This window comes from Dendropsophus ebraccatus, chromosome 2 (genome assembly GCF_027789765.1).
Source record: "Dendropsophus ebraccatus isolate aDenEbr1 chromosome 2, aDenEbr1.pat, whole genome shotgun sequence".
NCBI classification, from domain to species: domain Eukaryota; kingdom Metazoa; phylum Chordata; class Amphibia; order Anura; family Hylidae; genus Dendropsophus; species Dendropsophus ebraccatus.
The window spans coordinates 76,977,893-76,991,544 of record NC_091455.1 but is presented as its reverse complement, the minus strand read 5'-3'; the positions used below and the strand labels follow the sequence as shown (position 1 = coordinate 76,991,544).

General features: G+C 36.5%; 1 protein-coding gene across 2 annotated transcripts in view; it reads right to left on the bottom strand.

Moving 5' to 3' along the window:
- Positions 1–344: 344 nt before the first annotated feature.
- The window catches only part of LOC138784522 (cadherin-7), a 153,926-nt gene continuing 140,618 nt past the window's right edge, over positions 345–13,652 (bottom strand). For both annotated transcript variants that reach the window (XM_069960116.1, XM_069960117.1), the window contains 2 exons: positions 7,124–7,375; positions 345–839 (listed from right to left, as the gene is read on the bottom strand). In XM_069960116.1, coding sequence (XP_069816217.1) covers positions 346–839; positions 7,124–7,375 — 746 coding nt within the window. In that variant the 3' untranslated portion in view covers position 345. The remainder of the gene's footprint in view (positions 840–7,123; positions 7,376–13,652) is intronic.

Sequence of the window (13,652 nt, the reverse complement as noted above, 5' to 3'; positions counted from 1 at the left end):
GTGGACATCCCTTTTAAATGCAGATATATCTTGCATCAATCGTTCAGCATGTTCCTTGGATTGAATCTGTGATGTCTGCACACAAGTTCAGAATCATATCTTGACTACACAAACAAGATTATTATTCCGGGGAGATATTCATTTCATAAATACTGATGAATTTCTTTTTTTTTATATGAAAGCAAAATTAAGCCAGTTTCAGGTCAGTGGAATTTCTTAGGGAAGGGGGGGGGGGGGGATGGAATCCACAAAATCAAAATTCTCTAATAATACAATGAGCACAAATGTACATTTTAGAAGTCAGTACTGAGTTTGTTTAGAGCCTCAGATGCATGTTTTCCAGTGCTAAGAGTAAAAGTTATCTTCAACAGTTCCATACATGTCAGCAAGTCTTTTAAAACGTGGACCCCAGTCACTAAGGTAGTCATAATTATGTTCAGAGTTTGAGCTGACTGACTCTAAAGAACTGAGGGACTCTGCGACAGAGCCATTCCCTTCAAATGCATATGTTTGTAAGGAGTCATAAGGTGGAGCACAAGGATCTACATCAGCTTCCTTTAGTCTTTCCCAAATAAATTCTCTAAAGATTAAGTTGTCTGGAGCACTTCGTAGAGATGGTCTGCTTAAGAACTGTATCTCTGGCGTTACGTCCCTCCTGCTTTTGCTGTCTCGGATAATATTAAGGTTTCTCAGTGTGGTCATGTCAAAGGCTTCCGTGTCTTCTTCACCCCCTCCTTCATCATCGTACCTCACAATGTTTTCTCTAACATCTCTTTCTTCATCAAAAATTAAAGGTTCCTTTTTTCTTCTTCTCATAGTGACAATAAGAAGAACAAGCACTAAATTAAAAAAGAAGACGAGTTAGCTTCAAATGGACACTTTCAAAGAAAAACACATACTCAGTTTTAAAATCGCTATCTAAGCTTTAATGCTGTCTAGTCCTCATCTGTCTCATAGGATTAGACTGAAACCTTTCAGGACAATGCTCCTGTGTATGAACAAAATTGCCGATGGGTGCTCCATCAAGCAGCAAAACTATGTGAGCCCAAGGTGACATTGAAGCTGTATAGAGAACCCTAGCAGCAAGGCTGGAGACATTTGCCCATTTCATAGTGCAGAAGGCAAGAAGACAATTATGTTAGTATGCCATGATAAGTAAATGATGGGCTAAAATAGTAACAACAACCATGCAAAAATAATTGGTTTTGTTAAATATTTAACAGGACACACACTGTTTAAAATATAAAAAAATAGGATTTAATTTGAAATGTAATAGCATGCTTGGATTGCTATCATTTCTAGGTGAATTCCTCTATGCTGAATTATTGCTTAGGTTAATATGTGTTTTCACATTTATTTTACACTTTGGGAGATAAATGATCCTAATTTGCAATACTTATCTTCTGTATGCTCCTTTGAAATATTTTCCTTTCTATGTTTAAGCCTATGGGGAAAACCGTTAAAAGTCGGTCTCTGTCTCCATAACAGGGTGAAGCACATTTTTTCCTGCAGCCTCCCTTGACACATATAACAAGCAATAAATTGCTTGTCATGTAGTAGCTACTAGGCTTTCCTCTAATGATCCATATATTAGTAGATGCCTTGAAAATGTAAAATATTGCTAGATCAGCCTTAATATTTGCTTGAAAAATACTGTAATGTAAACACTTGCTCTCTGTTAAGGCTCTCTGTGGTTTCAGGCACATTAGCGAAAGTTTTCAGGGATACTTTGAGGAAATTTCTCTGACCTTTTAAAATGGCATTCAAATGGTTTTATATTGTCTAAATAAGCAGAGGTATTATCATTTATAATTAAAGAAGAAGGTAATTTCCCTTGAATGTCTTGCCAATTACTTAGAGCTGAAATCACAAGTGCTCGATGTGCATTCTTTGTCTCGGTATGTTTCATGCATTTTGATCATGGCTATATTGTAATGTCATGAATAAATTTTACTATGACATTTGATATCTGGAGGGTCGAAAAACAGTATTCTCTTTGTACGATTTGAAAACTAACCAAGTGCTTAATTAAGTCACAAAAAATCTAGTAATGTTCCTGAAATATTTAAAAACATGCATGCATTCATAATTCCAATGTCCCCTTACTAAACTGAATTACAGCTGATCACCTCTGTATCACAGAGATAACCTAAATAATCCTCTTACTAAAATGCAAGGCCTGCAAAATCAGCATTGACAGTAATGGATTAAATCTGCAACGTTCCAAGGAGGAAATCTAGGCATGGGTCTCTTCGTTTTCTGCCAACAATCTTTTCCCTCAAGATTGCGCTACAGGGATGAAATTATTTCGCCTTTCCACATTTATTACTGTTATAATACAAACACCACATTAATATATCATAATTAGAAACTTTAATGGGTTATTTTGCTAAGAATTTGGCTCTAGTAAACTATATACATGTGAAACAGGGAAATTTGACTATAGGAAAGGGGCGTGATGTGTACTGCATCGTGTAATATTCATATAACAATTAACTAAATGATTGTAAGTAAATAGAACATCAGACATAATAAACATTGATAATACTACACCAGTTAATATACAAGACTTGTAAAAGATTAGTCAAACATACATGTGGGCTTTGCTTTGTCAGGAAAATTTCTTTAAGGCTATGTTCACACACTGTCTAAAACTGTTGTTTTTATGGGACGAATATCATTTACCGGCAAATAACAGCTGTATTTTAAAACAACTTTTTTTTTTGTATAATAACGCCCATTGTTATAAAATAACAGCGGTTATTTGCAATCAGTTTGACATTGTGTGAACATAGCCCAAAAGGTATTACCACTTTAACTAATCTAATTATAATTAAACCTTAAGGGCTCATGAAGTAAAATAGTTTTGCAAATACAGTCATTTACCAAAGCTGCCACCTTCTCCTTATATTAACCCATTTGTTGTACCCTCGGCTTCCTGACCATCCCTTTCTCTTTATAATATCTTATCTGTGTTTCATCAGTCACTTAGGACTGTTTGAGTCAAGTAGGCAGGGACAGTGGGCTGGGACCACTGTCCAAACCCAACATGTCCCTTCCTTGACCAACTGTTACCACCCAGTTACCATCCAGTTATATATACACACACCAGACAGCTCTATAGCTCTATGCACACCACTGTTTTTTTTTTGTTTTTTTTTAGCACAATGGTAATCTATAAGAGCAGACATATCAGTATAAGGAAACAAATAGGCTTAATGAATGTATGAATGTGTTTACAGCAAAGTTTTACTTGATGATGCCTATAAGTTAAACTATGTTCAGATTCCTCTGTAGGCAAATGTATAGTATAGAATAAAAAGAGTATATGAGTAATATTATTCTAATCATTGCGACAATGTGGAAATATAAATACAACTTCTTTGTTCAACACAGTAATCCAAATGCATTGTGACCTTTTTGTTTGAATTTACTAAACATATGTCTTATCTATAGTATATGTGCATAAATATAATGTGCATCTTGCTAAAAGATGAGACCATGTTATGAATTGTCATGTGCAAAACCATAAGCTAAAAATTATTTAACATGATGACATTCAATCTAGAGATTTTCTAACTTGTCTGTTTGTGGAAGCTTCCCACAGCTTATATGTGTTGTCATTGCCTATGACAGGGTAAGCGAATCATCACTACTGCTGCATCGCCTATAGTCTTAGATAAAAGATAAAATGGTGATGTTATTGAACACTGGTGTAAAGAGATGTGGCAGGCTCTGGGTGAGTTGGCTGACTAGCTGACAGGAACTTTCTGACCATAGACAAACATTATAATACAACAAATATGATACTCAGCTCTACTAGGAGTATAAGCACACCAAACTTTTAACTTAAACATGAATATATTTATTAATATTTTATTAGTGCTCTGGGCTTCTAAAGCATCTACATTTAGTAATGTTTAGTATGTATTTTTTTGTTTGTTCTTTTTGTTTGTTTTCTCAGTAGCTCAGTATCACTGAATGATGAACTTCCTGCCACCACTTAAATACTAAATACAAAAAAAGAGCTTCATCCACTATACGTCCATTTACATTGTGAATTAAATGGCCTGGTGTCAAACCAAACATTTGAAAAGGTCCAGGACACTTTACCTATTTCCATCCTCCACCAATGCCCTGGCACCATACCCTATTTAAAGGAAGCAATCATAGGTGATCATTGTCTAAACAAAAAGGTTCTTATTTTTATGAACTGTAAAGCTATAGCTTTGTCTTTTGCTTCAAAGTTTCTAACCTGGCATCACCTGATCATTCTTCTCAAAGCTGCCTGTCCTTATCTTCTGCTTGTTATTTGTGATGACTGAACTCCTAACTCCTACTATGAATACCACCTATATTCCCAAAAGCTATACCCCTAGATAAAATGTTTAGATGCTTGACAATCAACTTTTAATTTTTGAAACTGTTCTTGTAAAAGGAAAGATAAGATATAATTGTTTTCTACAAGCAACTAGGGGCAGTTTTTCTTTTAGACCATTTTGATTAATGAAGCTCTGAGTAGCAGCCTTTGATATGCCTGGAAAAAGCCTGGAGTACACGGCAGCAATGCGTGATGGGAACTGTTGTCTCCTACCCTCACGAGCTGCTGCTGAAGCTCATGACATTAAAGGTAATAATTCATATTTAGGATGTTACAGCTATTTTTTTAAGTCCAATGTCCATACTTCAAATAAGGATGATCACAGCATCTTCTTATGTATGGTGATCAGTATACTGGACTTCAAATAAGCAGCCATGATGAAGTTCATCATAATGAGATATTGTATGGATAAATCTATAAGGGCCTGTCCTAGATAAAATTGTCATGCAAATCACAGTCACTGAAAAACCATTCCAGAAGTAATACTGGAAAAGCCAAATGGCACTTATTTTCTTCCAAACAGCAGTTTACAACCACATTTCGAATATTAACATAACTTCTTTGTAGTATATATCCATTATCTCTTCCTGAACATAAAACTATTTTCTATGCAGCTCTTTTTCACCAAGTGAAGCCAGCAAAATGGGATGAAATTTATAGACTTTCCAGGCCTCAACAGGATCATTAGGAAAAAATACCCTCTCCCTCTAATTTCTGAGTTTTTTTGATCAATTACATGGGATGAAGCTCTTCATAACACTGGAACTAAAAGGGACCTACAATTTATCCTGTATTTGTGAAGGAAATCATGAAAGAGGGCTTTCATAACCTAGCACAGCTGCTTTAAGGATTTGGTCATTCTTTTTGGGCAATGTAAAAAAACAGATGTCTTCCAAGAGTTAGTAAAAACATACTCTATGACATCCTTTGTGTCTACCTGGTGGTATAATTGAACGACAACCTACTTTTGTCTGATTATAGATCCCATAAAGAACAGAGTTGAGAGAACTGAATCTAGTAAACTCTGATTTTATCCAAACTGTAAAAAAAATTAGGACCAGCATGAATAGAAACCTCAAATGGTTTGTTTTGAAAAAACCTCATACAGTGATGTTTTATGGCGGGAGCACTGTGTTTTTCCCCCTGCTCTACACAGCAAGCTAAAGCAGCTGTATGCAGTTTTGTCTTGCTGCCAAAAGCTGACTGCAACGCTGTTTTTAACACACAATACACCACAAATTTCATGCACATCTGTAAAAAGTGCTAACTTCCATGGGGTTTTCCAGTCAGAAGTAGAACATTTTTTAAACAAGTGCCATCACGATTACCGCCTGGTTCCCCAGTACCGGCCCAGCATGAAGCACTGGGGAATGGCCGCCGGCCCTCAGTGTGACGATCTCTCCTCCCCTTTGTGACATGGCTCCATTATAATCAACGGTTTTGTCACACTGCTTCATGCAAGGCCTGTGCTTAGAAATAGACCAATGCCGTACAGAGGAACCGGGAGGGAGTTAAAAAAAGGACTGTGTCACCGCCATACCCACAGTGGCACCGATTCATTCATGTAAAACACCCAAAGTGATGTACCTGATGGTACATATTTGCTTTAAGTGGCCTCACTTATATGGAATTTTAAATATACAAATCTGCTTTGTTAGTTAAAAGTCAAATTAGATATCTCTTCTATCATCCACAGTCCAATCCAAATAAAATGCATTAAAGTTTGATAAATTTTCCGCAGCGTGACAATTCCTGACCCCTGACAAAACAGCTTTACCCCAGATAATGCCCCACTGAAATTTTCTGTATGCTGCCTGCTTTACATTTTGCCCTAATACCATGTTACTAAATTTCTGTCTACACTGATCTCTGCCTGTCTAACTATGATTTTTATCTTCTGCCTTGTTACCATGTCTATCCACATGTCAGTTACTCCCAACAAGGAATATTATAGGGGTAGAAACCTGGGGATGCCCTGTGGGAAAATCTGTGGGAGTTAAAGAGGTTATCTAGCATTAGAAAAAACATGACCTCTTTTCTTTAGTTCAGGTGTGATTTACCATCAAGATTCATTTACGTCAATGGAACTAAGTTGCAAAAGCCCACCTGAACTGAAGACAAGAGTCATGCTGTCTCTTGAAGAAAGTGGCCCTTTAATGGTGAAGCACTTTTGATGTGTTTTTTTTTAAACTCCGCTCCCCAGTTCAGCACTAAAGCCATAGGAAACCATTGAATCAAGTTGAATCCACACCAGTATGCCCTGTGGCATGCATTTTAGAAGCAGAGGAGTTCAAAGGATTTGAAATTTTTCAAATTTCCTGTACATTTTAAATTTTTAACAAATGGAAAACATGGATGAGAATACATTAAAAATGAAGTCAACTAATGGATGATGCACTCTTGGAGTAGAGGGTCCAGTTTTCAACCACAAATCTAGTTAACCTAGACTGTTTAGTCTAAGGTTAAACTATCCACAGATTAGACAGTTTTTGGTTATCCCCCTCAGCATATCAAAGAAAAAAATAATCTCTCAATCACTTGTCATAACTCCTTTTATATAGCCATAGCCACTGTGATAAAGTTAGTGCATAGAGTACACTTATGCTAAATTTTAGGCAGAAAATAATGAATCTTTCAGGTGACAGGTCCCAGTTGTTAATCTATAACTGGTATATAATTTATTATTATCAAACCAGGTTACAATTTTTTTGAATAAGAACAATAAACAAATCTGAGACTTACCTAATAGTGTCAGTACACAGGCTAATATTGCAATTAGCGCTCCTGTACTTAGTCCTGCAGGTAAAGTGTAGGCCTCAGCATTGCAGGTCTGAGCAATTCCATCTGCATCGCAATCACAAACCCTAATAGTAAGAGTATTGGTGCTACTAAGTGATGGAGATCCACTGTCCAGTATAACAATTGGTAAATAAAACACAGACTGTTCTTGCCTCCGAAAACCATTCCTCCTTGTCATGATTGAAGCTGTATTATCTGTAGTGAGATATATTATATTAGCATACTCTTTGCGTACAGTACAAGGTTTATGCAATTCATCAATAATGCTAAAATAATTGGCTCCAAAAGGAAGGTCTTCACACTTATGTTACATTAATGCACTGAGGCTCTTGGGTTATGAGCCAAAACCTTGTTTTTGAAAATTACCATACATATGTAGCAGGAATTACTAGAGCGAACAAATGTCTGTGATAACTAAATTCAATGTAAAGAGCAAATAATTCTAATTCTTATCTCACAAATTTATTATTTCTATACATATTTTCTTATTTTGTTATTATTATTATTATTATTATTATTATTATTATTATTATTATTATTATTATTAGGGTTATTTCATTGTTCCAGTAATAAAAGTTATTCCCTATTCTCAGGAAATCTCATAGAGAGTTTAAGGGGCTTTACGGAGAGCCGAAGATGGCTAAAGCTATTTGCTCCCTGGTGTTGACCCCCCCCCCCCCTTCTTTTTCTGTCACATAGAGAATCTAAGTCACGATTATTGTTTGCTGGTAAAACCACAGCTGCACAGTGTAACCGCAACTTTGACACTGACACTGTGCAGCTATTGGTCTTCACATGCCAACATTAGAAATACTTCTAAGATGTAGAACGTCAGGAAGTGTTGTGAAGCAGAAGGCTTCAGCCATCTTCTGGGGCCCAAAAAAACCCTTTAAGGACCGTACATAGTGAACAGAGAGGCGATTTAGCATATGTGGAAAAACATGTTATGTACAATTGTGGAAAAAATGAAGGAAAGCAAAAGATTTCCTATCTATCTATCTATCTACAAAACGAAGTTCCGCAGCACACCAGCGTTAGGTGAAAAAAGTTGGTATTTATTGCATGTGGCAAAAAATAACAGAGAGGATGCAACGTTTCTGCCTTCTCACAAGGCCGTTATCAAGCATGTCTATCTATCTATCTATCTATCTATCTATCTACCTATCTATCTACCTATCTTTCTATCAATCATGAAAGAACAACAAGGAACCAGCACTAAAGGCCCTCATTTCTGCAGTTAATTTGCTAGGCTGCAGATGTAGCCTGTGTTAATTTGATAACAATGACGCGTTTAACTCGACCTTCTAATTTACTTAATATACATCCCTGTTGTGTCAGGGATAATGTTAACCCTGGCTACATCTGTATATTCACACTATGCATTTTTATGACAAGAACTTCCATTTTTGCTGAAATAAACAACAGCCGTTCTTGTCATAAGAGATATGAACAGAATTAAAATCAATAAAAACAACCGCCATTGTTTACACTGTGTATCGAACAATTGCTGATGTTCAATACAGCCGTGGAAATAATTGACCTGTCAATAATTTCCGGCCGTTGTTTCAAAACATAAATAATTGACAGTTAACACACAGTGTGGCTGTCTTGCCATTGTAGTGTGACTGAGAATCAATGCTTAATTGATTCTCAGTCACACCCAAACAGTAGCTGGATTGCAATGATTTTAAAATAATGTTCATCTGGCCGATAATGCAGTATTGACTGGATGAATATGTAAAACAGCGGCCATTGTCAACAAGGGTTGTGTCAAGCAGCGGATGTTATTATACATAGCATGAAGATATCCTTAGGGTTTAAGTCCAGACCCAAAAATATCAAATGTAGTCAGATATAGTCAGACAACCAGGTAATAGTTATGATGCTTCATATTTTCTCCATCATATAGTGAACATTCTGGCGGACAAGTCTGCCTTCCTTATCAGGCCGAGTTCACACAGCGTATGACACCGGCCGTTCTGTGTCACAGAACGGCCGGTGTCAGTGAAAATCATCCCAGCCAGTACTGCAGTACAAGCCAGATGAACTTCATTTATGTTCAATTGGAATGTGGGCGCTTCCGTGTGCCTGCATCCCAATTCACCACTGCACTTTCACTGAAGCCGCACTTTCCATTGTGTGAACTGACAGGTCTGTGAAGCCGCTATTCAATGAATAGCGGACGGAAAAAACTGACATGCCAGTTTTTCGTGCAGCCACTTGAAATCTCATCCGGAGTGTATACTATGTGTATTCACTCTGGCCATGATTCCCTTTGACTTCTATGCAATGTATCTTTTGTATTAATCACGCCCGTTGTTGCAATTTGCAACTATGGCCGTGATTAATAGAAAATATACATTGTGTGAACTTAGCCTCAAGCATATATTTGAGAAAGGCAGACTTGTCCTTATGAAGTATCATTCTATATATCTATATATCCTTCTTTCCTTCCCTCTCCCTGTTAAAACAGGAACAATACAAAGTCAAGCAAATGTCACAATGAAGATTTTCCATCAAGTGAGAGTGAAGAGGGACAGGCAATTTAGCATTACTTTTGATTTCTCACTTTTTGTCAGCGATGCATCACCCTTTGGCATTGCCAGAATTAAACAGTCTACAGTACATAAAAAGAAATATGTACTCAATGTCTTGAAAACAACAAGTCTAATCTGGATATCTCTGGAAATTGTGTACAAAAAGTAATGAAACACAAGAATGGATTCTTCCAGTTGGTAAACAACCTTGTATGTTACATATGTATATGCGCAATAAAAAACGAGAACTTACAATATCATTGCAAGGAAAGCCTCAAAGAAAAAATATTTATGTGTCTTTTATAATAAAGAGAACCTCGAGCACACAAATATTATTTTGAGCTGGAGAAAAGAAAAAATAAATTGTACTGACAAGAAGGAAAGAGTGATGACTTTTTTCAAAATATTGTCCTTGAAGATGTAATATACTACAGTTGATCTGTGGTTGCACAGAAAACAGTTACCATGACATTTCTTTATTATATAGCCGAGCGGACTGCTGTTTGTAACGAAAAAAAATAAATAAAAAATACTGCATTGGAGAGGTTAGAAAAGCAGCAGAACACTAAGAGAAAAAGATTGTACTTTTGATTAAATAATTTTAGGCTGTCACAGCTATTTTGTGTCTAGAAGTGACTTCCATAGAAATGGACCGAAAACTTGTCCTTGGATGTCATTTTAATGAACATTCCTCTTTGTCAATACAAGACAGCATAAGTCATTATTACAATGGACGCCAATTAACGCTCAACTCTAAATTTTACTTGTAAAATATTTTCTTAGAATTTGCTTTTATTTGTAAAAATCAATAGATTATACCAATAACCTACACTTTATTTAATGTAAATTCACAGCAGCAATTTTGCCTATAGGAGATCTCACATAATATGGTACATTTCTTGATTCTTTTCAGACTCGTGAACACTCGTAGCTTCAGGCTGCCATGGAGAAGATTTTCTAGAACTATGACTCTGGTTATCAGCAATGTAATGAAGGACATATAGTAAGAAACCAGGGTATATACATGTACACAGATGTCTACAACATCTAAATGCGATAGAAAAAAAGAAATACAGCTTTTATTTTGTTAATCTAAAAGCTGGAACAAACATGGATATAGGTCAAAGCAATTTGTGTGTTTTTAAGTCCTTAGTGATGGCTTCTATGTAGCAGGAGTATGCATATTCACTATTCACTTGGTATATAGTAATTTAAAATACAAAACAAATGTTAGGCACTTGTAAAGGAGACTCCATGTGCTTCTATGGCAGGGCTCGGGAACCTTTGGCCCTCCAGCTGTTGCAAAACTACAATTCCCATCACGCATGGACAGCCAAAACGAAGCTTTAGCTGTCCTTGTATGATGGGAATTGTAGTTTTTTAACAGCTGGAGGGCCGAAGGTTCCCCATTCCTGTTCTAGGGCATCAAAGTGTAAACAAAATTTTATAAGAAAAATCAATGTATGCATTATAAAAGAAAATGTATAACCTCACCATACCAAACTAGGATAGTATGAGGTGAAATAAAAAAAAATGCACATTTCTAGTGAAAAAAGCCTTTATGCAAAAAGCAAATGTAATGAATAAAAAAAAAATTACACATCTACATGTGAAAAGGAATATGAAATAATATATGCAGCTGACCTTGAATACCTAAAAATGGTACAGTATACTTTGTACTAAGCAGTAAATGTAGTAATCAAAATCAATGAAAAGGCATCACAAATGTAATGTATAAAACCACATTATGGCAATGTTCACACAATGCCAAAAAAAGAGAAAATTAAAAATTTAAAATACCATCAGTTATTGCCATGATTTAACTGACTGCAGTGCAATGCATTGCAGTCAAGGGAAAGATGAACGTCCAATGTACACAATGTATTGAATAAAGTATGTTATCTGCACGGACATCAAATACTTTATTTGTAGTTCACACTCAATTTTTCTTTTTTTCACTGTTCTTTCTCTTTTTTTACTATTAAATTCAATGGACTTTTAAATAAGGCCACACCCAAAGGCCAATTAGTAAGCCCAAACTAGAATAATGTACCAACAGCCGTCATTGCACTAAGTTGAGACCAGACAGCTAAGTGATGTCCGTTATTTTAGACTCAAACAGAGCTGAAAAAACGTTGTGTGAAAAACTAGGCAAACTAGGCTAGAATGAGGTAAAAAAAAGAAGGTTTAAAATGAGGTTGGCCCCACCCTTCTGGGTAATCCTGACCTGTGGTGAATAATGCCAATAATTTGGGGAGAAACATGTTGTCTGCTTACATGAACGACTTTGTATACTACACAAGTAGTGCAAAGCTGTTAATAAATTACCCCAATGTCTCACTGATATTGACATAGAAATGTCGTAGAGGGAGCTTCCTAGACATTGTTGAATTTGTGCATGCTAAAAGGGTACTTTGGAAATGTTCCATGAGATATGAGTCAGGGGACTTCATGATTTATACTTCTAATATATACCTATACCACTTCAGTCATACATAGTGTCCTTTAATGTCCCACTGTGAGGTATTCCAGTTTTTTTTCCCTCAAACTAGCTCACTAAAATAATTTCGAAGGATGCTCTATTTCATTAAAGGGAACCTGTCACCCCCCCGTGCAGTGGTGAAGGCCACCCGACCCCCCCGGTGGAGTGTCGGATACTTACTCCTTCTCAGCAAGTCTTTCCCCTGGAGCCGGTCCCAGGGTGGAGATATCCCAGTCGGAAGCATGGCATGCCCGCTGCAAAGATGAGTTCGACGCCCATAGAGAATGACGGCTCCCTTCATTCTCTATGGACATCGGACTCATCTATGCAGCGTGCGAGCCGACAAGGATATCTCCATCCCGGGACCAGCTCCAGGAGCGGGACTTGGCGACAGGTTCCCTTTAAGCAGCACCCTATCCTATGACGTAAATTGATACTAAAATGGCAACCTTTCAGGTAATGGGGGTCTATGGGTCTGTTAAATGTATATAACAGGACCTATTCTAGGAACTCATGTTAAATCGACACTGCTAAACATCTGCTAATGTCTGAATTTAATCAGGACAAAGGATCATATGCACCAAAATTTGGCTTGGAAGGAATCAATATTATTTAAAATGAGAACGTATTGATAGGGTAATATAAGGGCATAGGCTTGCAGACCTAGGTCTTGAAAACTGAATGCTACTAATATTATTTAACATCTTATTGAAAGTATCATTCGTTTCGTAAATACAAATTTGTAATTTATTGCTACATTAGTTTTTAATACATGCAGGGTTGTATTGTGAATTTATTCAAGGAACTCACAAAGCAAATCATGAAGGAATTATTTAAAAGTTGCCATCACATATGAATTACTTCAGTTCATAGTGATTACACTGAAATGGTTTAAAAATCATTTGCCTACTGGCTGGTTTAGATGACTCATATTTCATCAACAGATGAAGGGTCGGAGTTTGCCGATTTCTATTTTAAAGATAAATTGATACACTGCATGGTTGATAGTATTTCCTTAAGGATTTGTTGGAGAAATGATTATCTAAGTATTCTACAAGGATGATAATATTTTCGTATTGTTAAGCAATACAAAATGCTTAGTATAATTCAGTGTAGTAACATATAGTATGGCAGTACTGAATAACAAAGCTGTATTTCTGTGCAAACAGTAATATATATACATAATAGATACAGCAGATTTGGGCTATGTTAGCACAGCGTCAAAATAACTGCTGTTTTTAAGGCATGGCCATCAATTAAAAACAAATAACGGGTGTTATAACAATAACAATGGACATTATTTATATTTTGTTTCTGGTTTCAGGCATGTTCACAAGGCGTAAGAGACTGGCCGTTCCGTGATGGAGCGGTTGGTCTCTGCAAAGAACATCCCGGCCGATACTGTAGTACTGGCCGGATGATCTTTCCTGGAGCCGCTCGCTTCATAGTGTGC